Source organism: Cygnus olor, chromosome 3 (genome assembly GCF_009769625.2).
Source record: "Cygnus olor isolate bCygOlo1 chromosome 3, bCygOlo1.pri.v2, whole genome shotgun sequence".
NCBI classification, from domain to species: Eukaryota; Metazoa; Chordata; class Aves; order Anseriformes; family Anatidae; genus Cygnus; species Cygnus olor.
This window is the reverse complement of record NC_049171.1, coordinates 59,760,581-59,787,177: the sequence shown is the minus strand read 5'-3', so window position 1 is coordinate 59,787,177 and position 26,597 is coordinate 59,760,581. Positions and strand designations below refer to the sequence as shown.

The following is a 26,597-nucleotide window of genomic DNA, read 5'->3' as shown; positions in this document are numbered from 1 at the left end:
CATTTTCCAACAGAGGAAAAAAAATCCCCCCTTCCTCTAGATATTTAGCACAAAAGGAGGTAAGGGCATACCTTGCAAGCTCACGCTAGACTTTTAGTCTTTGGTTGTGGTATGAGTCATATTTTGTCTTTGAACCCAGAACAGGGCCCTAGAAGTGGGTAGTCTGTGGTACCCGTTTCTCCCATAGATAAGAAAAATGGTCTACTCCAAGCAATCTCCAATCAGCTCTGCTAGAGCCCTTTTCAGGGTATTACCAAGAAAATTTGCTCTGCTAGCTGGCAGAACTGTGAAGCATTAGGGTGCAAAGGGCAATCATCCTCTAGGAACATCCTGGCGATAGCTCTGTTTCTTTTTGTATCCTTTTTGAGATCCAGAGTGTACTGCTCAGCCTAGTATAAAATGCCAGTCCTGCACGTGCTGACGGTGAGGCACGTAAGAAGGAGCTGAGAACCAGAGGAAAATGAAAAGTGCATAAGGTGCAAATCTGTAGAAATGAGATTTCATCAGCTCTGCTGTGGAATTACTTGTTTACTTACCTGATTTGTGCTGTTAGGACTTAAGTGGCAGGAATTACCAGAACATAAATGTCATTGAAAATAATGAGCTGTCCTGCAACTTGTGAGCTTTGCCAGCAGTCCAGTAGAAACTGGATGGGCTTAACTAACTGCTCTGGCACTACATCTTCTCTTCCTTCTTTCATGTATACAGTGGAGGTGAAAACCTGAATTGGGATCCTGTTTTCCAGATTTCTTCTTCAGATCAACTAATTCACAAGCATGTTCTCCTGCCACGATTATCTAGGGGTCCAGAAACCATGGTTAAAGCGGAGCAGTGGGATCTCCTATGGGAGACTGAGCACTCCCACAGTCTGTGCTGTGCCTGTTTTATCTGATGGCAGGTCTAAATACCCAGTTTGCTTTGGTAACAGCTGCACAGTCTGTGAAGCTGTGAATAAGTGCAAGGTATACCCAAACAGATCCAAGCAGCCCTGAGCCACTGCAGTGCCCATGCAGCAGCACCGGCCTCGGGCCAGTCCCCGGCCGCACCCTGCAGTTTGCCCAGGAATGTCTGTGCTAAGATTTCCCAGACTCCTCTGGCTTTCTTCCTCCTGTGACCTGGGCTTGCCTTCGACTTATTACAGTAATGCCATGCTTGAACACTCGGTGAATCTGGCCAGCAACGCATTTCTTCAGCTGCAGCACAGCAGCAACTTCTCTGTCAGTGGTGGAACCATGGAGCAGGATTGCTCAATGCTTGTGGCTCTCCGGCCTTTGATGTTTGAGTCTTTAGGGACACAGTGATTGCATCGCATGGTGTCGGCTTTCTGTCACTCTGGGGAATTCCCAGGTTTCTGCAAGACTTTCCCTATTAAAGTCCCCTGGTTTTGCCCACCCCTGTTCTCCTCTTGGGTGACTTCCAGACTTCAGGTATGGGGCTTTTGAGGGCTCGTGCCTCTGCTGTGGTTTTGGTGCTGTCTGCTCTTGAGGCCTGGGCCCTGGACAGCTACATTGCAGCCGTCTATGAGCACAACGTGCTCTTGTCAGAGGACACTGAAAAGCCTGCTTCTCCTGAGGAGGCCTTGATGCTGATGGACAGAAACATGGATGTTTTGGAAGTGGCCATCAAAGAAGCAGCCAGTCAGGTATTATGACCTAATTAGAGACGTTGTTTTTGTTAAACATTCATCATTGATAAGGGGGAGACAGAAATGTTCTTCTTTGTTTTTGTATGTTGGTATTAGGGTGCCCACATCATTGTGACTCCTGAAGATGGCATTTATGGCTGGGTGTTCACAAGGGAGACGGTATACCCTTATCTTGAAGATATTCCAGACCCACAGGTGGACTGGATTCCATGTGCTGATCCTGAAAGGTATTGTCTCTGCTATGCAAGGGGGAATGGTCTGGTGGCAAAAACAGCTGCGTTTAGGAGTGCTAATGGTCCAAGACATTTAAAATTATATACAACTGCTGTGAGAAGAAGACTAGTTAGACATTGTACAGTTGCCATAAGTAGCTTCAGACAGCTTCCTTTGTCATTTTTCTCCATAGGTCTTTCTCGCTTTAACTCTTCTGGGTTTTGTTAGCATACTCATGAAAGTCAAGATTTATTTAAAAGTGGAAAAAAAAAAAAAGCCTTATGGATTTTACTATTTCATAATGCATTCCATACGTGGTGTAGAACATTTCTATGATTCTGTGTTTAAGATTTAGGAATATTACAAATATAAGTGAATAAAATAACTACTACTACTCAAAGCTTATTCTGCACTATTTTAGATTTACATTTTTTTTGATCTTGACCCTAAGTGAACAAGAAGTATGACATGGTGGCCTTTTTATTCTGTTAACATATTTTATTTCCATCAAATTAAAGCGTGATCAGACCCAGTTCTTCTTGATATCACAGCATTGTAAAGGGAAGAAAGGTGAAGTTTTATTTTCCTTAATAAATCACACAATTTTTTGAGACTTATGAGGAGCAACTGAGGGAATTGGGGTTGTTTGGTTTGGAGAAGAGGAGGCTGAGGGGAGACCTCATCGCTCTCTACAACTTGAAAGGAGTTTACCGTGAGGATGGTGGTGCCACTCTTGGACACAAGCAAACAGCCTCAGATCCTACCAGGGGAGGTTTAGACCGGTCATTAGGAAGAATTTCTTCACAGAGTGGGTGGTTAGGGATTGGATCAGGCTGCCCAGAGAAGAGGTGGCCTCCCCATCCATGGTGGTATTTAAGGGACGTGTGGACATAGCACTAAGGGACATAGTTTAGTGATGGAACTGGGTAGATCATGTTGATGATTGGACTGGATGATCTAAAAGGTCATTCCCAGCCTAGATGATTTTATGATTCTGTGATTTGGTGAAAGAACCAATGCAGAACACAATGCAGAAGAAACAAATCCTGAGCTACGTCAAGATGGCAGCTGAATCGCAAATTGGAGCAAAATGCTGAGATTAGCCCATATGTCACTGTCACATCAATGCTCTGCTACACAACGGCAGCAGAGGGGAGAATTAGAGGGTGCAAAGATTTGCTTTCATTGTGACGAAACTGCTGTGTTCCTCAGTCTTTGACATTAGATAAAGCCAGAGTTTCAGCATCCTAAGTTTTGAAACAAAAACACTGTGTCCTGTTGAATAACAGTAAACAACTATATTGTATTAGGAGTGCCTTACTTAAACCTATTGTTGTGATCTGTAGCCTTATTTTTGGCATTTATACTGATTCATCGTTTTTGATGTCTTATTTCCTTCCTTTCCTGCTGCTTAGATTTGCTCCTTCACCAGTGCAGAAAAGACTGAGCTGCCTGGCAAGGAATAACTCCATCTATGTGGTTGCAAATATGGGAGACAAGAAGCCATGTAATTCCAGTGACCCAAGGTGCCCAGCTGATGGTCATTACCAGTACAATACCAACATTGTCTTTGATTCAGAAGGGAAACTGGTGGCTCGTTATCACAAGGTAAGACAATTCTACAAAGCTTAGGAAGTGTATGATCCATGGGTGATTAAAGATTTGGAACAAAGGCTACTTCCCAGGCTTACGTGTATTTGTACATAGAGTCATTATTTAGCAGGTTTCACATGGTGAGTAAAAGTCACTGCCTTAAGATACCTATGCTCCTGCTATTCTGAAATTAGTAGCAAGTAATTAAATAAAATTAATTAAACTCAGACCTCTGTTTTTACTGTTTCTCAGTAGGAAGTGACACATGAAATATTAAAACTTTAACATCCTAAATTCTTGCTACCTAAATACAAATCCCCTTCACTGGTATAAATCAGAACGATGAATATTTGTGCTTATCTACTCTTGCATTGGTAAGAATTCTTTTAAAAATTAAGAAGTAACATGTCCACAAAATATATTCTCCATTATTTGTGTTTAAGTGAATAAGTATTGTAATGAATATTATTCTGAATTAAATAATTTGATTTCTAATGTTTTGTTTTTATTTTCTCATTTCTTCCTTTCCACAACCAGTATAACCTTTTTGTGACGGAGAAACAGTTTAATTATCCCAAGAATCCAGAATTTGTGACTTTCAATACATCCTTTGGATATTTCGGCATTTTTACTTGTGCAGACATACTCTTTCATGACCCAGCTGTGGTCCTGGCAAGCAGATTTCAGGTTGACACAATTCTGTTCCCAACTGCTTGGGTTAATACTCTTCCACTTTTGTCGGCGGTCCAGTTTCACTCAGCATGGGCTATGGGAATGGGCATCAACTTTCTTTCAGCAAATACACGCAACTCCACTTTAGATATGACAGGTAATGTGATATTGGTCTAATTGACCTTGTTCATGTGGATAACATTGTATCTATTATATCTACGTAGTCCATTTGACGTGGGCTGAAATACCCATAAGCTTTAGGCATACGTGTGCATGTCAACAAGATTATCACAGAATCATAGAATGGCTCAGGTTGGAAGAGACCTTAAAGATCATCTATTTCCAACCCCCTGCCATTGACCCACTAGATCAGGTTGCTCAGGCCCTCATCTATCCTGGTCTTGAATACCCCCAGGGATGGGGCATCCACAACCTCTCTGGGCAATCTGTGCCAGTGCCTCACCACCTTCTGAGTGGATTAGGACAACAGAACTTGTACAGATAAAGAGGAAATCAAGATATGGTATGTAAGAACTCAGAAATGTTTTAAGATAGCTGGGACACCTTTAGTTGTTTGTTAAATGCTCAGTTCTGAGATTTAACACGTGATTCTACATCTTCTGACCCAGACCTTGGTGTTTATGCGTGTTTTGTTAATGCGAAGGGCCAAACTCTTTTCTTCCACTAGGTGGAAGCCTAGTGCTGAGAAATGCTCTTGTAAGTCTTGCAAATATTGCTTCTGGACTGGTGACCTTGTGAAGTTTTCACTGTATAGTTTTACTGAACAGATGGTAGAAGTCAAGCACAAATTTAATGCTACTTGTTAATTCTAACAAGCGTGAGAAATATACTGGTGTTGCTAAAAAGCATCTTTGAACTTTGCCTTCCAAATGAAAGCAAATATGGGCCATTGCTATTGTCAGTCATTGATGACCCTAAGCTAGATAATTCATATTCTTTATGGATAGGTTTTACTCTGGGATTTAAAGATGCATCTGTGTAAAGAACTTGCATAGAAGTGTGACTTTTGGTAATTTCTTTTCCTTACAGGATTGTTTTGAATTGACAGCATTACCATTCACTTTAATCAGAAATACTGATTTCTGATGGAGCTAAACTTAATGAGGAATATGTATCTTCAGCCTCTTAAATCCTATATAACAGCATAGTGTACTAATCTTGCCACTTACAAGAAACATCAGAGTTTGGTCTACGTTCCGCTGATTGCAAAAAGCATTAGACCAGGATTGTAGTGTATGAAGGCTTAATTTAGTTTCAGAAGAGTCTGGTAAACATTAGAATAAAATTTGGCACATGCTTAGTTAGCGAAGACTGCTTACTTGTACCATAAACACTGCCTTTCAGATTAAAATCTTCCTGGTTTTGTGTGTTTGCAGGGAGTGGTATTTATGCCCCAGATGGTCCAAGAACATATTATTATAATACTGAAACAGAAAATGGTCACCTTCTTGTGACAGAGCTGAGTTCACGTCCACGTTTGTCTCCTGGCTATCCTCCTGCTGTTAACTGGAAGTTGTATGCCAGCAGTATCAAATGGCTTCCATCAAATGACCACTATTTCAGTGGAGTCGTTTATCATGATCTCTTCTCCTTCACTGAACTCACTGAACCTGAGGGAAATGGTGCTATTTGCCAGAAGGACCTCTGTTGCCACCTGAGTTACAAGATGACAGAGAAGAAGAAAGATGACATTTATGTTCTGGGTGCCTTTGATGGGCTACATGTTGTTGAAGGAGAGTATTATCTGCAGGTAAAGGTTTTCTATTCTTATTTGGACAGACTAGAACATTATTTTTGCAGTCCCTTTGTATTTGTCCCATTTTTGATTGAGGTGGTTCAGAAGGAAGCATTTTTATGCCCCTCTCAAAACATTTGTTTTCTTCATGAGGTATTTTGACTTCGTTAGTGATGTTGATCCTACTTTTCTGTCTGTATTATAAATGATGAAAGTCAAGACTCTGGGTTATCTCCTACGCTCTAACACTTCAAGGTTTCCATATATGTGTACAAAAGGGAGAGAAGATGTAAGAGATCTTAACGTCTTCATAGGGATGCTCTTGTCACAAGGGAGAGACATGGATTTTGCCATTTTGCTGATGTTACTCTCTAATGTGCAATTATCTTACAAAATGAAGAAACTAAATTACAGATAAAACCTTTGTACCCAAATGGCTTGCCAGTGTATTGGTTCTTTTAAATTTTGCTGTTAGACTTTTTATTAGTATTATATCTTGTCTGCTTGTTTCTAATTAATTGTAATTTTAATCATAATATTAATTAGTCAAAATATTGAAAATCCAACTCTTGATTTTTGAAAGCTTACTGGTACTTTGATTTTTCTATATCCTCTCACCACAGGTATGCACGCTGCTCAAGTGTAGGAGCACAGACCCGAGCACATGTGGGCAGCCGGTGGAGACTGCGCAGACCAAGTTTGACATGTTCTCCCTCAGCGGCACGTTTGGCACTAACTACGTCTTTCCAGAGGTCTTGTACAGCGGGGTGCAGCTGGCCCCTGGGGAATTTGAGGTAGTAAGATACCCTTGGGAGTTGTCAGCCCTGTAAAACAAATGGTTAAAAAGCCACTGTGAGACATGGAAGCAACTTGGGAGATATCACTGTCTTCAGTTTCAGTAATTGGCCTGAGTACAGCAACTCTATTTCACAATTCTCTTATCACCTGAACAAATAACTGGAACTCTTATGGGCTGTCAGGAAATTCCCAGATCAGCCCATATTTCCCCCCAGTTCTCCTAGAGTAAAATCTTTCCCAAGACAGAATTGGTACGGCCTCAAACACGGTAGCTCCATGTAAAAGACTCATACATGCCTTGCTTTGTCTTTTTTCTAAGACTTCTCTCAACTAGGTCAACATCAATGAATGTTATTTTGTGCTTGTCATACAATAATATTACTTTGTTCACGTTCCTGTTTACTGTACTTTTCAATAACTAGGTACTAAGTGATGGGCGTGTGATAAGCCGGACTGGTACGTCTGAGCCAGTTTTGAGTATAACACTCTTCGGGAGATGGTATGAAAAGGACCCTCCACACACAGAACAAGCTTCACCATGATTTCACTGCAGATGCTTTAGGATCTTGTCTGCTTGTTTCTAATTAATCATAATATTAGTTAATCGTAACATTAATGCTAATACACGTAATTATAATGTCATTCTGTTTCTCAGGTTGCACTAACAACATAATCATTGCACATTGATTTGTTTACTTAATTTCGCAACAAAAATAAATTACTCTGCTAGACAGTTCTGTATCTGTTTTTATACGGTAGCTTTGGATTGTCATAGGTTTGACCTTTTTCCCACTGGGAACAAGGGACATAGAAAATAAAGTCCACTGACTTTAGTGGTATGGGATCCAGACCCATAGTAAAGGAGATTTTGAACTGTTCAGGACACTGGTAGGGAGGGTCCCTTGTGAGTCAGTCCTGAAGGGCAAAGGGGTCCAGGAAGGCTGGATGCTCCTAAGGAAGGAAGTCTTCAAGGCACAGGAGCAGGAGCATGCTGTCCTTGTGTGCCGTAAGATGAGCTGGTGGGGAAGAAGACTGACATGACTGAACAGGGAGAATACAAGGAAGTTGCTAGCATATGCAGGAACGAAATCAGAAAGGCTAAAGCCTGCCATGAGCTCAACCTGCCACTGTGGTAACAAAAAAAAAAAAAATTTTACAAATATGTTAACAATAAGAGGAGGGCCAAGGAGAATCTCCATCCCTTACTGGATGCAGTGGGGAACATGACTACTGAGGATAAGGAAAAGGCTGAGGTTCTCAATGCCATCTTTACATCTGTCTTTAATAGTCAGACCACTTATCCTCGGGGTACTCAGCCTCCTGACCTGTCTGCAGCGGGGAGTAGAACAAACCTCCCACAATTCATGCGGAAACAGAGACCTGCTGCTCGACCTGGATTGTCACAAGTCCATGGGGCCAGATGGGATCCACCTGAGGGTGCTGAAGGAGCTGGTGGATGTGACTGCTGGGCTGTTTTCCAGCATCTATCAGCAGTCATAAACAACCGGAGAGGTCCCAGATGACTGGAGACTTGCTAATGTGACGCCCATCTATAAGACGGGTCGTAAGGAGGACCCAAGGAACTACAGGCCTGTCAGCCTGACCTCAGTGCTGGGGATGGTTGTGGAACAGGTCATCTTGACTGTAATCACACAGCATGTGCAAGACAACTTGGGGAGCAGACCCAGCAAGCAGGGGTTCGTGAAAGGAAAGTCCTGCCTGACCAACCTCATCTCCTTCTATGACCAGGTAACCCACCGGGTGGATGAGGGAAAGCCTGTTGATGCAGCCTATCTAGACTTCAGCAAGGCCTTTGACACGGTCTCCCACAGTATTCTCCTGGAGAAGCTGGCAGCCCATGGCTTGGACAGGTACACTCTTCGCTGGGTTAAAAACTGGCTGGATGGCCAAGTCCAGAGAGTGGTGGTGAACAGAGTGAAATCCAGCTGGCGACCGGTCACCAGTGGTGTTCCCCAGGGGTCAGTGTTGGGGCCCATCCTCTTTAATATCTTCATTGATGATTGGGATGAGGGAATTGAGTGCACCCTCAGTAAGTTTGCAGATGACACCAAGCTGTCGATCTTCCGGAGGGTAGGAAGGCCCTGCAGAGGGACCTGGACAGGTTGGGTCATTGGGCAGAGGCCAATGGGATGAGGTTCAACATGGCTAAGTGCTGGGTCCTACACTTTGGTCACAACAACCCCATGCAGTGCTTAGTGGGTGATATTGGTGGTAGGGGGATGGTTGGACCAGATGACCTCAGAGGTCTTTTCCAACCTTAACGATTCTATGATTTTTAATCAGAAGTCAGTTCCAGAACATCATTCAGCTCCAGCTCTGAATACACCCTGTTCTAAACCAGAGAAAAGTAACAGAAACTCTGAAGTCAGATGGTTGAAATTTTAAGTTGTCATTTCCTTTGAAAAAGAAAACAAGTCCCTTAAAAATGTTGCTTCAAATCAGATAGTCAGCTCAGCACATGGAGTAATGTGTTAGCATGGCATGCCCTAAGTTGCAGTTGAAGGAGGCTACTTGATCTTCCTGACCACAGTTTTACAGTGTGGAACATTTCCATTCCACAAAACTATTGATAACTGTGTCACCTTTTTCAAGCAGTCAGGTGGATCCATGTCAAAAATTCTCAAAATGAGCAGTTTCGCAGGGGCATATCTGTCTTCCAGTTGAAATGGTTGCTGATGCTGATGTGAAGAGAGTCAAGAGTGCAGGCAGGTGCTTGCAAAGGCTGGCTAATAGCTTGAACAGACTGAATATACTTGTGCGTGCCAAGTGAGTGCATTGGATTTTTTTGTGTGGTATTTGGCTGATTTCTATGTGAGGTTAATTCGGTTGTTTGTTTTGCAGGTTTGTTTTGAAATAAAATCATTCACATTTAATCTGACCAAAGTCATAGAATAATTAAATTATAAATAAATATACTTGCAGGGTGTAAAACACTTTGAACAAAATGAACACTGTAAAAATAAGTTTTCAGTATATAGATGCATCAAATGGTAACCCTATGTAATGGATACAATGGAGGTAATGGAAAACACTCTACTTGTTGTGGAAAAAAAGTACTGTATCTCCACATGTGTGTGTACACCCCTGGACACAGTGTCCTGTTACAGCCACACAGGACAGCCCTGTGCTGGGCTAAAACAGGAGAGGGGTCTGCTCTCAGCCTGGCCACCTGACCTGCCTGATCTGCTGGGGTTGTGTGGTTTCAGGCGTGTCCCGTCACACAGGTTTTTCCATGCAAAGATTAGCACGTGAGGAGTCATTTTCCAGGCAGCTTCTCTCAGCACAAGGAGCACGACCACGATCTGAAGGCGGACTGCCTCTTTGGCTAAGCTGACTTGGCACCCAGTTACACCCTGTATCACCAAAGTAAGTCCTCAGGCAACCGCTGTCCTCACATGGTAGCAGGGAAGGAGGAGAGTGGGCTGGGAGAACGGAGGTGTGAAAAACAGAGGGAGCTCTAGGATAAAAGTCCTCTCACAGTGCCTGTAGTCGTGTATAGCCTGGACTGCTGTAGTTTCGCAGGGGGTTGATTCAGTGGATATGTGGGTGATTTATTTATTTTTAACCCGGGTTAGTTCCTTGGCCCTGGGTGAGCCCCCAGTTCTGCAGGCAGGCGGCAGTGGTGCCTGCTGGCCCAGGCCCAGACACCCGACGTTGCTGGAGAAACCCTGTCCTGGCAGGGCAACTTCAGCCGCGTGCCTCTGTGCCCGCCTGGCTGCAGTAGTCACCCTTCCGGGCCGCATGTTTTCGTAGCTCTCCCTAAACACGGCAGAGTTTACCACTTCCTCCTTCAGACTTATGGCTCACTGCAGTTAATGAGACCCAGACAGGTTTCATTTGGTTAGAAAATCAGAGCAACAACAACAACAAAGTCTCCTAAGCTACATCACTTCAATTACCACTAACATCTCCACTGCAGCCTTTTAAAGGCTCATATTTAAGGCTCACGAATGTGCCTCGTGTTGTATCTAGGGATGTACATAGAGAAGTACTTAGTGGTGAACACTAGTAGGTGCAAATTGATGTTCTTAATGCTTGAAGCCCTTGGTCAGCACTGCTCTTGCAGGGAACTCTGGTGCTTGCATTCACCCACAACATTTCTGCTCTGCCTAAGAGATGGCTCTGCAGTGGTAGCAGGACATAAGCAGGCAGTCCGTTCTGCTTCCTATTATTCAGGAAACCTTTTCCAAATGAGAATGCTGCAACTACTAGAATGTCAAAAAATGGAAAATGTCATAGGAAAACACATTAGAACTGAAGTCAAAGATTAAAAACGAAGGCTGCTTCGATCAATAAACAGAACGATCCCAGGGTGAGGAAGGGTGAGCTGAGGAGCAGGAATGCTGTGGTGCAGGGTGAGCTGCCCTGACCTCTGCTTCAGGCATGTGGTGGCCAGACAGTGAGGCACATGGATAACGGGCTGGCTGGTGGCTTACCTGCCTGATTTCAGGGGCAAACATTCCCACCAGATGCATATTTGCTGGTGACAGGCTATTGGAAAGTCACACACGGCTAAAGAGAAGCAACTGGGAGAGCCTCTGGGATAAATGCAAGGGACAGGTCTGTCGCTGGCACGTTAGGTACGTGACATTTAAGTGCAGTGAGATGATAATGTAATGACTCTGATCTAAAAAAACTCTGGGATGCAAGCTGCAGATAATGGCATCTAGCACAGGAAATGAGGAATGTGAAGACACTAGAATAAAGCAAACAGTTTTTAAGACCCTCAGTTTTGCCACAACAGCTCCAGAGGTGGAGGTGGTTTTTATAAATACATAAACACAAGAAGGAGGACTAAGGAGAATCTCTGTCCTTTACTGGATGCGGGGGGAAACTTAGTGACAAGAAATGAGGAAAAGGTTGAAGTGCTTAATGCCTTCTGTGCCTCAGTCTTTAGCAGCAAAAACAGTTGTTCTCTGGATACCCAGTATCCTAAGCTGGTGGAAGGGTCTGGGGAGCTGGATGTGGCCCTCATAATCCGCGAGGAAATGGTTGGCGACCTGCTACAGCACTTGGATGTATGCAAGTCGATGGGGCTGGATGGGATCCACCCGAGGGTGCTGAGAGAACTGGCAGAAGAGCTGGCCAAGCTGCTTTCCATCATTTATCAGCAGTCCTGGCTATCAGGGGAGGTCCCAGTTGACTGGCAGCTAGCAAACATGACGCCCATCTACAAGAAGGGCTGGAGGGTAGACCTGGGAAACTATAGGCCTGCCAGTCTGACTTCGGTGCTGGGGAGGCTCATGGAACAGATTATCTTGAGTGTCATCATGCAGCACTTGCAGGGTGACCAGGCGATCAGGCCCAGTCAGCATGGGTTTATGAAAGGCAGGTCCTGCTTGACGAACCTGATCTCCTTCTATGACAAAGTGACACGCTTAGTGGATGAGGGAAAGGCTGTGGACGTGGTCTACCTTGACTTCAGTAAGGCTTTTGACACCGTTTCCCACAGCATTCTCCTCAAGAAACCGGCTGCTCGTGGCTTGGACTGGCATACGCTTCGTTGTGTAAAAAACTGGCTGGGTAGCCGGGCCCAAAGTGTCGTGGTGAATGGAGTCAAATCCAGTTGGAGGCCGGTCACTAGTGGAGTCCCCCAGGGCTCAGTACTGGGGCCAGTTCTCTTTAATATCTTTATCGATGATCTGGATGAGGGGATCGAGTGCACCCTCAGTAAGTTTGCAGATGACACCAAGTTAGGTGTGTGTGTTGATCTGCTCAAGGTTGGGAAGGCTCTGCAGGAGGATCTGGATAGGCTGGACCGATGGGCAGAGGCCAACTGTATGAGGTTCAACAAGGCCAAGTGCCGGGTCCTGCACTTGGGGCACGACAACCCCAAGCGGCGCTAAAGGCTGGTTAGAAAGCTGCCTGGCAGAGAAGGACCTGAGAGTACTGGTTGATAGTCGGCTGAATATGAGCAGTGTGCTCAGGTGGCCAAGAAGGCCAACAGCATCCTGGCTTCCATAAGAAACAGGGTGGCCAGCAGGTCTAGGGAAGTGATTGTCCCCCTGTACTCGGCTCTGGTGAGGCCGCACCTTGAGTACTGTGTTCAGTTTTGGGCACCTCGCTACAAGACGGACATGGAGGTGCTCGAGCGAATCCAGAGAAGGGCAACGAAGCTGGTGAGGGGTTTGGAGAACAGGTCTTATGAGGAGTGGCTGAGGGAGCTGGGATTGTTCAGCCTGGAGAAGAGGAGGCTCAGGGGTGACGTTATCGCGCTCTTTGGGTACCTTAAAGGAGGCTGTAGCGAGGTAGGGGTTGGTCTATTCTCCCATGTGCCTGGTGACAGGACAAGGGGGAATGGGCTAAAGTTGCTCCAGGGGAGGTTTAGGTTGGATATTAGGAAGAACTTCTTTACTGAAAGGGTTGTTAGGCATTGGAATAGGCTGCCCAGGGAAGTGGTTGAGTCACCATCCCTGGAGGTCTTTAAAAGACGTTTAGATGTGGAGCTTAGTGATATGGTTTAGTGGAGGATTTGTTAGTGTTAGGTCAGAGATTGGACTAGGTGATCTTGAAGGTCTCTTCCAACCTAGATGATTCTGTGACTCTGTATCCACCTTTACCTGGGTGTCAGAGTTGAGCAAAAGTGTGTTGCAATCAATGACAGAAAAAGTACAACAGCAAAAATTGGACTGCTCTTTCAAGTCATGTGTTTAATAATATTCTTTCATATTGGCATTATTACTCTTGGCATTAGCCACAGTTCTGTGACTGCCTGTGTGCTCTGCCAACTCTTCAGTCTGAGTTGCGACATCCTCACTTTCTGATGTTGTGGCGTCCTACTTTTCCGTATGTAACCAGAGACATTTGATTACAAGGTAATCCTTTAACTGGCCAGCACTTCCTCCCTCCCTTATTTAAGTTAAACTTTGACCCTTTTTAGTTTTCTGTGTATGCTTCCTTTTCACCATTTGTCTGTGACTCAGAGCATTCAAGCAACTGCCAGGCAGCAGCCATGGTCCTTCACCAGCCTGTGGTGCACGCTGCGGTGTTTGCCCTGGCAGCCCTGCAGGCCCTGGCCTCAGACACCTTCATTGCAGCCGTGTACGAGCACACCGTCATCCTGCCACGTGCTGCTCCTAAGACAGTTTCTCCTGAAGATGCTTTGGCCCTGATGAACAAGAACATGGACATCTTGGAAGGAGCCATCAAGGAAGCAGCCCAGCAGGTACGAGATGTATCCTGAGTGGTGTTAATTGTGTGTTCTCCTCCTGCTGACCACCCCCCTCCAGGGATGCATTGATGGAGACTTCTTAACAGAGCCTCTTCTGCCAGGGCGCACACATCATTGTGACTCCTGAGGATGGCATTTATGGCTGGGTTTTCACAAGAGAAGCCATCTACCCGTACCTGGAGGACATTCCTGATCCAGAGGTGAACTGGATTCCCTGCACTGATCCCACAAGGTGATTTCTTCTGCACCAGTTTGTATGGTTTTAAACTGGTGTCCCATGGAGTTGTGAGCTGCTCCTAATAAATGCCTAAGAACTGCTAATGCTTTTGACATCAGGCAAGTTTCAGTTACAGAATTACAGTTGTATAATATCATATGAAGGTAAATTACATAATAAGATTGACAAGGGAAACCTGTTAAAATGCTTTTTGAATGAGACGCTTTAAAGAGAAATTCAGAAAATATACTGAATTTGGGTTGCTAAATGTAGACAAAACTTTTTTCTTTTTTTTTTTTAAATTTGGAAAAGCTTTGATTCCAGGATATGCTGCTTCTTGTTGTTTTCATTTTTTTTCCACACTATTTTGAATGAAACTAATTGGAAATTTTTAATGCTAGTTTTTGATTTGTTTTGTTGTTTTGTTTATAAATGCTGTGTTCATATAAAACCACACATACTGTTTTTGTGAACAGCTGAAAATTGGTTTCTGAAAAGCTAGTAACAGAGGTGATGAGGTCGCTAGTCAAAGTCGAAATCTGCAAGTGATACAGACCCAGAAAGTTTTAGTCTTAGTTTTTCACAGTTACATTAAGGTAAAGTCCTAATCGCTAGACTCTCTGTGCTCTGGAACATGACCTGTCACTCAGGTGTCATGTTCCAGCAGGACTGTGGTAACCTGAAGTTGCACACTGGATTTCAGACCTATACAGTATGCAGTAAGTGCTCAGCCATAGAAATACAAACATGGTCTGGCTTTTGCAATGCAGCTTTCTTCACCTGCTCAAAGATGAGATGCTAAGACCATGGTATGACATCTGTAATGAGATTCCTCAATGGTTTCAAGAGGAAGACTCACAATGGAGAATGTATGCTGGGAGAAGTGCAGGATGTGCAGCTTCTTACTGAGACATAAGTTAACTAAAATATAAGGAGTCTTTCTCAATAAGTGAGGTGTGGGGGGGTAGCAACATGTCTAAGCATGTCTTTATTTCAGTTCCGGAGTTAGGTTTTGTGAAGGTGATATCTGTATCTTTCCACTGTCCTAAGTCAGGTTTTTCAGCAGCAGCCTTGTGGGACTGTAACGCCCGCCACCACATTCTGGCATGCTCTATTCCTCAGTGCTCCCTATGTATCTGGCATGATGGTCCTCCTGCATGGCCCATCTCATGTATGACCTTCACGAAACAACGGTGATGAGAGTGCCCTCTCCCAGCCCCAGGATTATCTACTCTCTGCAGACCCCATTCTGGGTGCCCAGGGCACTTGTAGGCAGTCCAGCGATAGCATTTCCTTCTGGATACCAATGGGAAGGCTTCAGGACCTGCCTCAAGGCACAGAAGGCAATCCAAGGAAGTACTGCCGCCATCCTATATATATGCCTGCCCTGATGTGACTGCAGGATCAGGGATACTGTCGGCATGCCTTCAGAGATCCAGTGATGGACACCATTGTCAGTACATCTTTTCTTACTCTTTTTTATTATTTTTTTCTCCTGGTCTAAAACATATTAGATTTGCTCCAGCACCAGTGCTGGAACGACTCAGCTGCATGGCCAGGAATAACTCCATCTATGTGGTTGCGAACATCGGGGACAAGAAGTCGTGCAATTCCAGTGATCCCAGCTGCCCCAGTGACGGTCGCTACCAGTACAACACCAACGTTGTCTTTGACTCGGAAGGGAAACTGGTGGCTCGTTACCACAAGGTAAGAAGTGGCCTTGGAAGCCATTTTTTTCCACATCTTCCAAAATGTCTCCATTAGGCAAGACAATTTAATGCCAGTAATTGCTCCATGGCAGATGCCTCCCTCGTATAGGTTTTTGCTATAATTTAAAAGAATCTCTCTGTTCCTGTGAAGTATTAACACTCAATTTGTATTTACTGTCATGTTTCTAAAAGCAGACTAGAATGAAAACAGTTTGACTGATTGCTCGGGTCCAATGTTAGTTGGTTGACTGCCTCAGTTTAACTTCCTTTTACTGGAAATCCTGGTGTTTGAGCAACCCTAGTTTTCTATGCCAGCTTTTTACCAGAGTACCCCTTCGTGTTCCAGCATTTCAAAATGTTCATCTGCATCTCATCTTACATGAACAGTCCAATTTAAAGAAAACAGGCCCTTTCCTATCAATGTTTTTCTTATGATGTTTCAGCACAGCTTCAGGACAGCTTTTGCATAACAGGATTTGTGGACCTATGCTGAGAGCAAAAAGTGATGAGAGCACTGAAACATTTACAGCCAATGAAAGTATCTTTTTTTATTCTTTTTTCTTTTTCAGTTTTCTTTTTCAGTTTCTGTGGCGGTTTTACCCTGCTTGGCAGCCAAACTCCACCACAATCTTTTTTTTTTGCCCAATATTTGGCTTGGAGGCTTGAGATATAAATAGATTTGATCAAAGAGCTGTAGAGGGAGCTTACAGTTATCATACTTAGTTGCTAGTCACAGTGTTGTCTGGTTTGTTTCAGTATTTGTCTATGTGATCCTGTTTTATCTGATCCATGCCACGTTCTCCCTTTTACTGTATATCAAGCCGGAGAGTTTGTTAAAGGCTGTGTTTGGTTTTGTCAGCTCACTGTGCTGTAAAGCACTGGCCTTGAGCCTAATCTGGTATTCGGGCCCTGCATTGCTATCATCCCTGTCCTCTGGGAACTATCTCTGTGAGAATATTAACAATTCCACTCTCTTTTTTTTCTCCTCTGGATGTCAGTTTGTGGATGATATGAGGAATGGTACCTCCTCCTTCTTTCCGTATGGGCTAATTACAGTAGCTTTTGAGTATTTTGAACGTCTGTGGGTAATCATCTTCTGCTACCTTCCACCCCTTGCCTCTGTGAAAAGCTTATTTTAGAATTATCACAATATACTCTTGTACCACAATCATCAAAATCTTCACTTATATCAAACAAATAAATTAAAAAAATAAAAATCCCCACATCAAAATAAACATAATTCATCACAACACTGAGAAAGTGGGCAATATACACACATGCCACCCCTCGTCCCTTCACCACATTACTGCAACATATATTCTTCACAATTACTACTGTCTTAAGTTGTTCACAACTATTGCATTCTAGACAATGTCCAGTCCATGATTTTGCCTGTTACTTCTCTCAGTTATCATCATCTCAAATTTCTCAAGCCCTACTGCTGGGCACCATAAAGGACTGTGGTTGTTTTACTCAGCTGGGCAGCTAAACTCCACCACAGCCGCTCTCTCACTCCCCTTCCTCAAAGGAAAAGGGGGAGAAAATACGATGGAAAAGGCTCAAGGGTTGAGATAATGACAGGGAGATCAATTATTGTCATGGGCAAAACAGACTCATCACAGGGAGATAAATATAATGTATTTCCTATCACTAGAGGACCAGAACACTGAGAAACTAAAAGCAAACTAAAACCACCTTCCCCGCCCCAAACAACCCATTCTACATCTTCCCTTCTGAGCAGTGCAGGGGAACAGGCAATGGGGGCTGCGGTCACTCCCTGACGCTTCATCTCTGCTGCTCCCTCACGGTCCCTCTCTGCCCCTGCTCCACGCGGGATCCCTCCCACGGGATGCCGTCCTTCCCGAACTGAGCCTGCGGGGGCTGCCCACAGGCAGCAGCTCTTCAAGAACTGCTCCACCGGGGGCCTCTCTACAGGCCGCAGGGAAACTTCTACTCCATGCCTGGAGCACCTCCTGCCCTCCTTCTGCACTGACCTTGGGGTCTGCAGTGCTGGTTCTCCCAGACTTTCTCACTCCCTCTGCTAGCTGCAGTTTTACAGCAGTTTTCTCTTTCTTCAGTCTGCTCTCCCAGAGGCTCAACCAGCATTGCTCCCTGGCTCGGCTCTGGCCAGCGGCGGCTCCCTTTGGGGCTGGCTGGAGCTGACTCTGACCTGACACGGGGCAGCTGCTGTGCTCTGCTCACAAAGGCCACCCCTGCAGCCCCCTGCTACCAAGCACTCACCATGTAAACCCAAGACAACCTACTTGTAAGGGTCATCAAAGTTGTTTGGGGTTCATATACCAGATATATCACACTGACGTGGCTAGACTGAAGTCAGTTTTTTATTTAATGCACCTTGGACCTAGTATTCCACCTAGTTCTTCACAGGTGATGCCAACATACTTGTTTGCTCACAAACTGGATGAGCCTTATGCCAAGGCTGGTCCCCCATGTGCCAACCAGGCATGGCACAGGTGCCAAGTGCCAAGATCAGTAACCCTGAACCCACTTTCTGGCTCGATTACGTGTTTATTGCCTAGGCTGCCTGTATATTAAAGGACTCTTTTAGTTAAGGCGAATCCAAAGGAAGAATGAAAATGTTGCAAAGCAGGGATCGTCACAGACTTGGATTTTTCTGTCAGCTGAGACAATTTGCCTCCTCCCCACCACCACCGCCGTTGTTTTCTTCTGTTTTGTGGTCGTCTTTTGCTGTCTCATGCTTCCTCCCGGTACTGTCGTGTACTGTTGTGTTGGTACAGTCTGTCCATGCATCTTCACATCAAAATTACCAACCCACCAGATGCTCTGTGTTCCTCTTCCATTATCATTTCTCTGCTGTGTGCCTTTTGGGTCACCAGGTTTTTAAACTTCGGTGGGGAGATGGGAAAGATCATTTTTATGGGAGTTCCAGGTAGCTGACACAGTAGACCCGCAGATAGCCAGATGTTTTTCTAGCTAGATGCCAGGGCAATATCTGTCTTCCCATGTCAACTTTTTGGGCACTATGGTGATCATATATACGATGGCTTCCTACATACGAGGGCTTCCATCACAGGTTAAAAACCTGAAGTCATTCAGAACAGTTTTGCAGAATGACTCCAGGATATGGCAGTAGGTACCTTTAACTGGTTTCTGGTTTTATTCCTTCCCCTATAGTATAATCTGTTTATGTCAGAAGAAAAACAGTTTAATTACCCTAAAGAGCCAGAAGCTGTCACCTTTGAGACACCCTTTGGGAAGTTTGGCATTTTCACTTGCTTCGACATCCTTTTCTGGGAGCCTGCTGTGGTGCTGGTGAGCAAGCTACACGTGGACACAGTGCTCTTCCCAACAGCCTGGATGAACGTCCTGCCCTTTCTGACTGCTGTGGAGTTTCACTCTGCCTGGGCTATGGGCATGAGAGTCAACTTCCTAGCTTCCAATACTCACAACACCATCATGTCCATGACAGGTAATTAATTTTAACTTTGTCTGAAAAATCATTATAACCAGGAATCTTTATTCCCTGTTTTGCAAGGTCATTTTGCAGAGGAATATAATGTGTTTATCTGAAAGGTGAAGAGTTTAGCCAACAAATTTTAAACCTGCCAAACCCTGTCCCTACTGGTGGCATATAAGGCACAGTAAAATTTCTGGTGTTCTCTTTTCTCCTCCTTAGCTTCTCAGGAGTTTCCTTTCTTTCTTTTAATGCCTCCAAACAAGTAGTAAGTTACTGCTGCTTCTACGTGAGTAGAAACTTCTGAAAATTAAGCTCTTTTCCTTTAGACCTCCAAATCTGTTCTTAAATGCAGAACTGTATTGTACACCCAATGCATGGCTCCATTTATTCTGGACAAATGAAAGATTCATTTGTAGCTGTATTAAACACAGTTGTGGAAAAGTGTTGAAATCATTTTTTCAGACCTATTGCGGCAACACTGCTAAGACGTGTGCATTTTCTTTTAAGAATTTGACACTGACTTTCTAGAGTTTAGCTTACGAGATAACATATTTCAGCTAGACAAATACTTTCATTGTGCCCTGAAATCGCAGTATTGGCTTGGGGCTTCTCAACTGAAATGCTTAATAGGCTACTGCTTGTTGTCCTTTTTATGTAGCTGAAGGGCAGAGCTCTTTGACAGTAATGGGCATGACAGATTTTCCTTGATTTTCCTCCATCACTTGGCACTGGCCAGGTGTGAATTCCCTATGTGCGGAGTCTTCAGATGGTATAAACTGAGCTGGACAGCTATTATCTCTTCCTGTGTCCATCAAGACAGGCCTGTGATACTTGCCTGTGTGGTGTTTTGGATGGTCTCAATCAGTAGTTAGTCCTTTTACATCAAATTGCCAAGGAAGAAGGAATTCTCAGTCAACTCTGTTGCATGCAGGAGAAAAGAGAACTGGGGAGGTCATGAATACAATCGTAAGGTCATACCGTCTGCCTTTAGGCTATACTGAGCAGACCTCATGTAGAGAAATAAATGCTACTCTTTGCCAAAGCATGATCTCTATCTACTGAGTTACTAATAGTTGTCTTTGGTGAGAATAAAATTTCTATAATGTTTATAAAAGACTGGATAAGCTAGCAATAGAGATAATTAAAAGGACAATATGAAGTGTTTGAACTATTTTGGACTGAAAATTGCATTCTCCTCAGGGAGCGGCATTTATGCACCAGATGGAGCCAGAGCCTATTACTACAATATGAAAACTGAGGATGGCCATCTTCTCATTGCTGAACTAGATTCACACCCTCGCCTTTCTCCTGCCTCCCCTCCTGCTGTCAGCTGGAGTTCATATGCTTCAGGTGTAGAAAAATGCATACCAGATGAACGTGATTTCAGTGGATTGATCTTCTATGACCAGTTCACTTTCACTAAGCTCACTAAGCCTGAGGGGAATATCACCGTTTGCCAGAAAGACCTCCACTGTCACCTGAGCTACAAGATGGCAAGGAAACGAGAAGATGAAGTGTATGTGCTAGGTGCTTTTGATGGGCTTCATGTTGTTGAAGGACAATACTATCTGCAGGTAAAGATTCTTTGGGGGGTGTTACTTATTTTAGGAAGTTTCTTTCCAGGGAGAAACCTTCAGCTCCTTGGGGCAGGGGGGGAGAAGGACAATGATTTATTTCTTGTATGCTGTAGTCCTGGTGTCCTATTTGTTAGCAGTAGGAAGTAGTTGCTAAAATGTCCAAATATCCAAATGTGCCTTTAAATCCAAGAAATGCAGTGCAGAGGTCTCTCAACCTCTTTTATGTTCCCAGAGGCCACATGCTATTTTTTAGACATACAATATTGGCTAAATAGGGAGCTACGCTTTAGTATTCTGTTGTGAGTATCTGTAGTAAGTGTTCTGAATCTCTCCTTTAATCTTTATCAAATGGTTGCTGTTAAAAAAATCACTTGATCTTTATGAAATGCTCTGATAATTCAGATTCATGAAGAAGTTAATATTTTGTCATTTTTTTCGAATTATAGCAATGAATTGTACTGAAATGGCATACAACTTTTACTGGTAATGTCCACTCTTCCTCGTTTTTAATCAAATATGTGGGAAGACACTGAGTTGCGTCCTAACTAATAGTTTGCTTAAAGCCATACTTTGCCTTCATAATTAAGTTATTGTGCCAGCAGATTTATTTTTTCTAGTTACTTTTCTCTGCCAGCAGGGCCTTTGCATATCAGCTGGCATAGACTCTAGGATATGTAGAGAGGTTTTAGCCAGTGAACAGCTCATCTAATGCATCTAAGAAGACAGCTTGAATAAAATCAGTTCTTGGTGAGCTCACTTGGAAAATCTATTTCAGTGATTGTGGAGGCTGCCAGATGGTCTCTACCAGTACTGAATATTCTAGAGCAGGCAGGAATTTCTACTTTTCTTTTTTTGTTTTAGTGTTTTTTTAAATTTCTTCAGAACACACTGAGAGAATTAGATTCTTTATGTCTGCATATTTGCATTTCAGTAGGAAAGCATATATGCTGATGAATAATACTTTGGTTGTTTGCAGCTATGCTTCTTCTGGCTCCCAGTATCTGACATGAGTAGACAAACACTTCCATCACCTGGCAGCAAAGCCAGCCAGTGTCATTTGAATCTTCACAGGAGTGCTAGCCCTATTTCATATTTCATCATAGTGTCTGTAAACATTTATCAGCTTTAAGATGGAGAATGCTTATGGTTAAACCATAAGGACAAAAGGAAAACATTACCATTCCTACTTTCCTTTATGTGCTGCAGCTGCTAATACAAAACTGTAACAGAGGATGCTGACTTCATTACATGGTCATCTGTTACAGAATCATGGAATGGTTGAGGTGGGAAGGGACCTCTGCTCAAGCAGAGGCACCTAGAGCCAGGTTGCCCAGGACCCTATCATAGAAGCATAGAATATCCCAAGTTGTGAGGGACCCACAAAGATCATTGAGTTCAACTCCTGGCACCCAACAGAACCACCCAAAAATCAGACCATATGTCTAAGAGCGTTGTCCAAACACTTCTTGAACTCCAGCAGGCTCAGTGCCTGCACAGTACCTTCACCTGCACAGTAAAGACGTGCTTCCTGATGTTCCAGCAGAACCTCCTGTGTTCCAGCTTGTGCCCACGGCCTCTTGTCCTGGCACTGGGCACCACTGAGAAGAGCCTGTCCCCATTCTCTTTGCACCCTCCCTTCAGGTATTTGTAGACGTTGATAAGATCCCTCTTGAGCCTCCTCTTCTCCAGGCTAAACAGTTCTAACTGTCTCAGTCTTTCCTCACGTGAGAGATGCTCCAGTTCTTTGATCATTTTGGTAACCCTACATTGGACTCCTTCTAGTATGTCCAAGTCTCTCTTGTACTGGGGGGAGGGGGCAGACAGAACTGGACACGGTATTGCAGGTGATTCAGTATGATACTCCAGTATTCACCAGAAGTTGGATGGAGAACATGAAATTCAGATTTCCCATGATCGACTAGACAATCTAATGAACTGTTATTAGCAACACGTATGCATACTAGTAAGAGGACTTGTGTGTACAGTAATACAGTATACACATGAGGAGGACTTTGTTTCATTTTCCTAAAATTTCCATTCACAAATTCATCTTAATAAGACTTGTGAGAAGGGAATCTTCAAATAAGAACTGGCAACTAGAAGAATTAGTGGAAATGCCACTGGCCTGCAGGGATCAAATAAAGAGCTCTGGCAGTGCTTACATCAGAAACAAAGGTTATTTCTAACTATTAAGGCAGTACAGGTCTGTAATACCCTCCAATCAGGTCAAGGGTGAAAAAGTAAGCTACAAGTGAAGTTTATGAAAGAGATTTTGATTGAAGATTACAAAAGAAATCCTGTGACTGTCACCTATTCCAACACACACAAGATTTAATGGCACAAGGCTTTCATATCAGAATATTTCTGTCTTGCTCAACATGTTGTCTTTTTGTCTTCCCCACAGATATGTACACTGCTCAAGTGTAGGAGCACAGACCTGAGCACATGCGGGCAGCCGGTGGAGACTGCGCAGACCAAGTTTGACATGTTCTCCCTCAGCGGCACGTTTGGCACTAACTACGTCTTTCCAGAGGTCTTGTACAGCGGGGTGCAGCTGGCCCCTGGGGAATTTGAGGTAATGGGGCACTCCGGAACTGGTTCGTGTTAGACTTTCTGTGGACTAGTAGTGGAATGACTACATCAAAACAGCCAAAGAGAACTTTTTCATAGTGAATAATCAGACATACTTTATACTTTTCAGTTAAGTCACTAGTTGCTGTAAGTGATATGGTCTGATGTACCTTCTCATTTTGTTACATCTTTCTGAGCTCTTTGTTCATAGTAGTATTCCTCTAATTATGTCTTTCTGTTACTTTTCCCAATCAGGTATTGAATGATGGGCGTTTGATAAGTAAGACAAAACCAACAAAACCAGTCGTCACTGTGACACTTTTTGGTCGGTGGTATGAGAAGGATCATCTATAACAAGATCCACAACTGACAGCCTTCCCATGACGTTACCATAACTGAAGCTGTACACTAATAATCTCACGTCCAAATGAGATACAGCATCCTCTACATAATCAGGATTGTGTTTCGTTCTTCATGGTGAACAAACTTCTCAATGTAATTTGTTTAGAAAAAAAATCAGCAACATTATTTTATTGCTACCATTTATTGAGAAATAACTATTTCTATATTATAAGAATACTGATCTTTTATTAGTACAAAATAGCAGTTGTGTTTCTCTCACTGTTTTCTGGATTTTTATTTTTCTAGCCCTCGGAAATTCTGTATTTTGGGACAGAGGATAAATTCTTACTAAAATTGCATTGCATATTTTATAATTGCAGATTGCTGAAATCAGTAAATAAAACACTGAAAAATGTGATTCATGACAGCTCCATGTAACAAAGCTCAGTAATGCTTTGTCTCTGATATGCAGCTACAAGTGCTAATTACTTTACAAGTCAGTTCTTTTATCACAGTTACACAATTCTTTCTCCTATTTGTGTTGTTTTGGGTTTGTTGTCTTTATGCCAACGGTTAACATTGTGTGGCACATAGCAGCACAGAATAGTGCATCATGGAGGCTAAGCTAGAACTCCAATCAAAGAGCCCACCCTGAACCAAAATCTGATGGCTCTTTTTGTACAGAACTGAAGATGAATCATCATTTTTCAGAAATCTCTGTTGAACCAAAACTTGAAACTGAAAACCCAAAATATTCCGCTTGCTGGTTCTGAACAGGTTTGTCAAGACCTGTTGGCTGTACTGGATGCAGTGCTGGAACTGTGTGTAGCCAGAAAAGGGATCACTGAGTGACAGTGTCATGTAGCAGCTTCTTCCTCCTATCTTTTCTATTTCTCCCCCATCATGTAACACCAGCATATGTGAAATAAGCCTTATCCTTTGCTTCTTGATAATAATGCTGGGCGGTGCTGCCCTGCAAGTGCACTAACTGTTGGGATTAGGGGGTTCAGATTTCTATTAGATACCAGCAACTCCCGGTGAGAAAGCACTGTTCATGTCTTTGCTTCCTCATCTTCCCCCATGACCTGGGGAAGCATGTCCTCTTCCTTTAGCATATTAGTGTATAGAGATATGCATCTCTTTCTGTGGTGTTTTAGAAGGGGTCAGACACCCCTGTAAGTCCCAATTTCACTTCCTTTTTCCCCACACTGGCACCATTTCTGGTCCCACCACAGCACTCTCAAGGTCCTCAGATCCTCGTACTTTGGTTACGAAGTTGACAAGAAGGTGGAAATGCAAATCCTATCTGGACTCTAGCACTAGTTATCACTGCTGGGCACCATATGACCTTTCTGCTTTCAAATACAAATAAATAGTTGTGACATAACACAATAGCACAAAGTTGTTCGTCAAAATCTCAAATCTTCCTAACCCTACACCATGTGCTCTGACTCATGGAAGCTCAACATCAGTGCTGCTAGAGCCATGCTCTCTCAAAACCTTCTTCACTGTTTGAGTCAGTTGTTGTCTGCCCACAGATAGATCTCAATTTATCAAGGGATTATTCAGTCTGATCCTCTTCCCAGGTGTACAGACTCAGTGCAGACACTGTCCTCATCACCCAGGAACCTGGCGGGTCATGATGCAACTCACCTGAGAAAAGGATCTGAGTTTAAAGGACACTGGTATGCAAGGAGGTTTCATCTTGCAGTGCAGAAGGATGTAGTAGGAGCATGTGGTGAGGCTGGGAGGCAGCTCCTTCAGGACTGTTCCCTGTTGATACAAGTCCTTTGGCTAAGAAAATGTGTGTGCAGGTAGTATATGATCCCAACCCTGAATCTGGCAAGTACCTTGAATTTAGGATTTGGTTCAAGACCACTGTTGTCTGACTAGGTAGATTTATGTGTTTGAATGTTGAATGTTTTCTCATAGAAGGCTGGCATAAGCCGTTATTGCACTAAATTCTTTTTGCCGCAAAGATTGCATAATATTCATAATCATGAAATGTGTTGTTGTATGAAGTGAGGCAGGCATACAGAATATAATCCTTTCCAAATCTACCCATTCGTCCACATACCAACTCATTGTGCATAAAGATAAGTCTGTGCGTAACCACTGATAACAACAGACTGTTCTTCCAGGCCAGTGCAGAAATAAAACATTTCTTTATCTGACAGCTGAATCTGGAACAAAGAAGGTAAGAAACCTTAGCAAATGTGATTTTTTCTGCACGTGCAGCTTCAGCTTCAAGACTTCCAATGGGGTGATCTGTAGATGTAACTAAAACAAGGTGCAATGGGCAAAATTTAGGAATTATTGCTCCCAAGGACAATGCTGCTCTAACAGAGATCTTTGAGGACTAGAGATCCTCAGAGCTCAGTTACTGAGCAGTGTGCTAACAGGTTTGCCCAGAAAAGCAGCCTGCTGGCATCCCTGCTGTGATGTGGAGCGGCCCCCAGAGGCCCCACAGGGGTGGCACAGGCGGTGCCCAGGCAGCAGCACCCACGTCTGGCAGCCCTGCCTGCACCCCACACCCTGCACTTTGCCCAGGAATGTGTCTGTTCCGGTCTTTGCTGTGATTTCCTAAACTCCTCTGGCTTGTTTTTCCGCTGTGACCTGGGCTTGTCTTCAACTTGTTACAGTAATGCCGTGCCTGAACACTCGGTGAATCTGGCCGGCAATGCGTTTCTTCAGCTGCAGCACAGCAGCAACTTCTCTGTCGGTGGTGGAACCATGGAGCAGGATTGCTCAATGCTTGTGGCTCTCCGACCTTTGATGTTTGAGTCTTTAGGGACACAGTGATTGCATCGCATGGTGTCGGCTTTCTGTCACTCTGGGGAATTCCCAGGTTTCTGCAAGACTTTCCCTATTAA

General features: G+C 43.8%; 2 protein-coding genes across 2 annotated transcripts; both read left to right on the top strand.

Moving 5' to 3' along the window:
- Positions 1-1,194: 1,194 nt before the first annotated feature.
- On the top strand, positions 1,195-7,409 carry LOC121067173 (pantetheinase-like). Its single transcript, XM_040551328.1, has 7 exons — positions 1,195-1,642; positions 1,742-1,872; positions 3,274-3,466; positions 3,989-4,280; positions 5,521-5,894; positions 6,503-6,673; positions 7,100-7,409. Exons 1-7 carry the CDS (start codon positions 1,430-1,432, stop codon positions 7,217-7,219), a joined length of 1,494 nt encoding a protein of 497 aa, XP_040407262.1. The 5' UTR covers positions 1,195-1,429; the 3' UTR covers positions 7,220-7,409.
- A 2,492-nt stretch (positions 7,410-9,901) lies between these two features.
- On the top strand, positions 9,902-24,142 carry LOC121067175 (pantetheinase-like). Its single transcript, XM_040551330.1, has 8 exons — positions 9,902-10,064; positions 13,622-13,863; positions 13,971-14,101; positions 15,601-15,793; positions 18,952-19,246; positions 20,435-20,808; positions 23,216-23,386; positions 23,638-24,142. The coding sequence occupies exons 2-8, from the start codon at positions 13,651-13,653 to the stop codon at positions 23,734-23,736; spliced, it is 1,476 nt and encodes a 491-aa protein (XP_040407264.1). The 5' UTR covers positions 9,902-10,064; positions 13,622-13,650; the 3' UTR covers positions 23,737-24,142.
- The last annotated feature ends 2,455 nt before the right edge of the window (positions 24,143-26,597 follow it).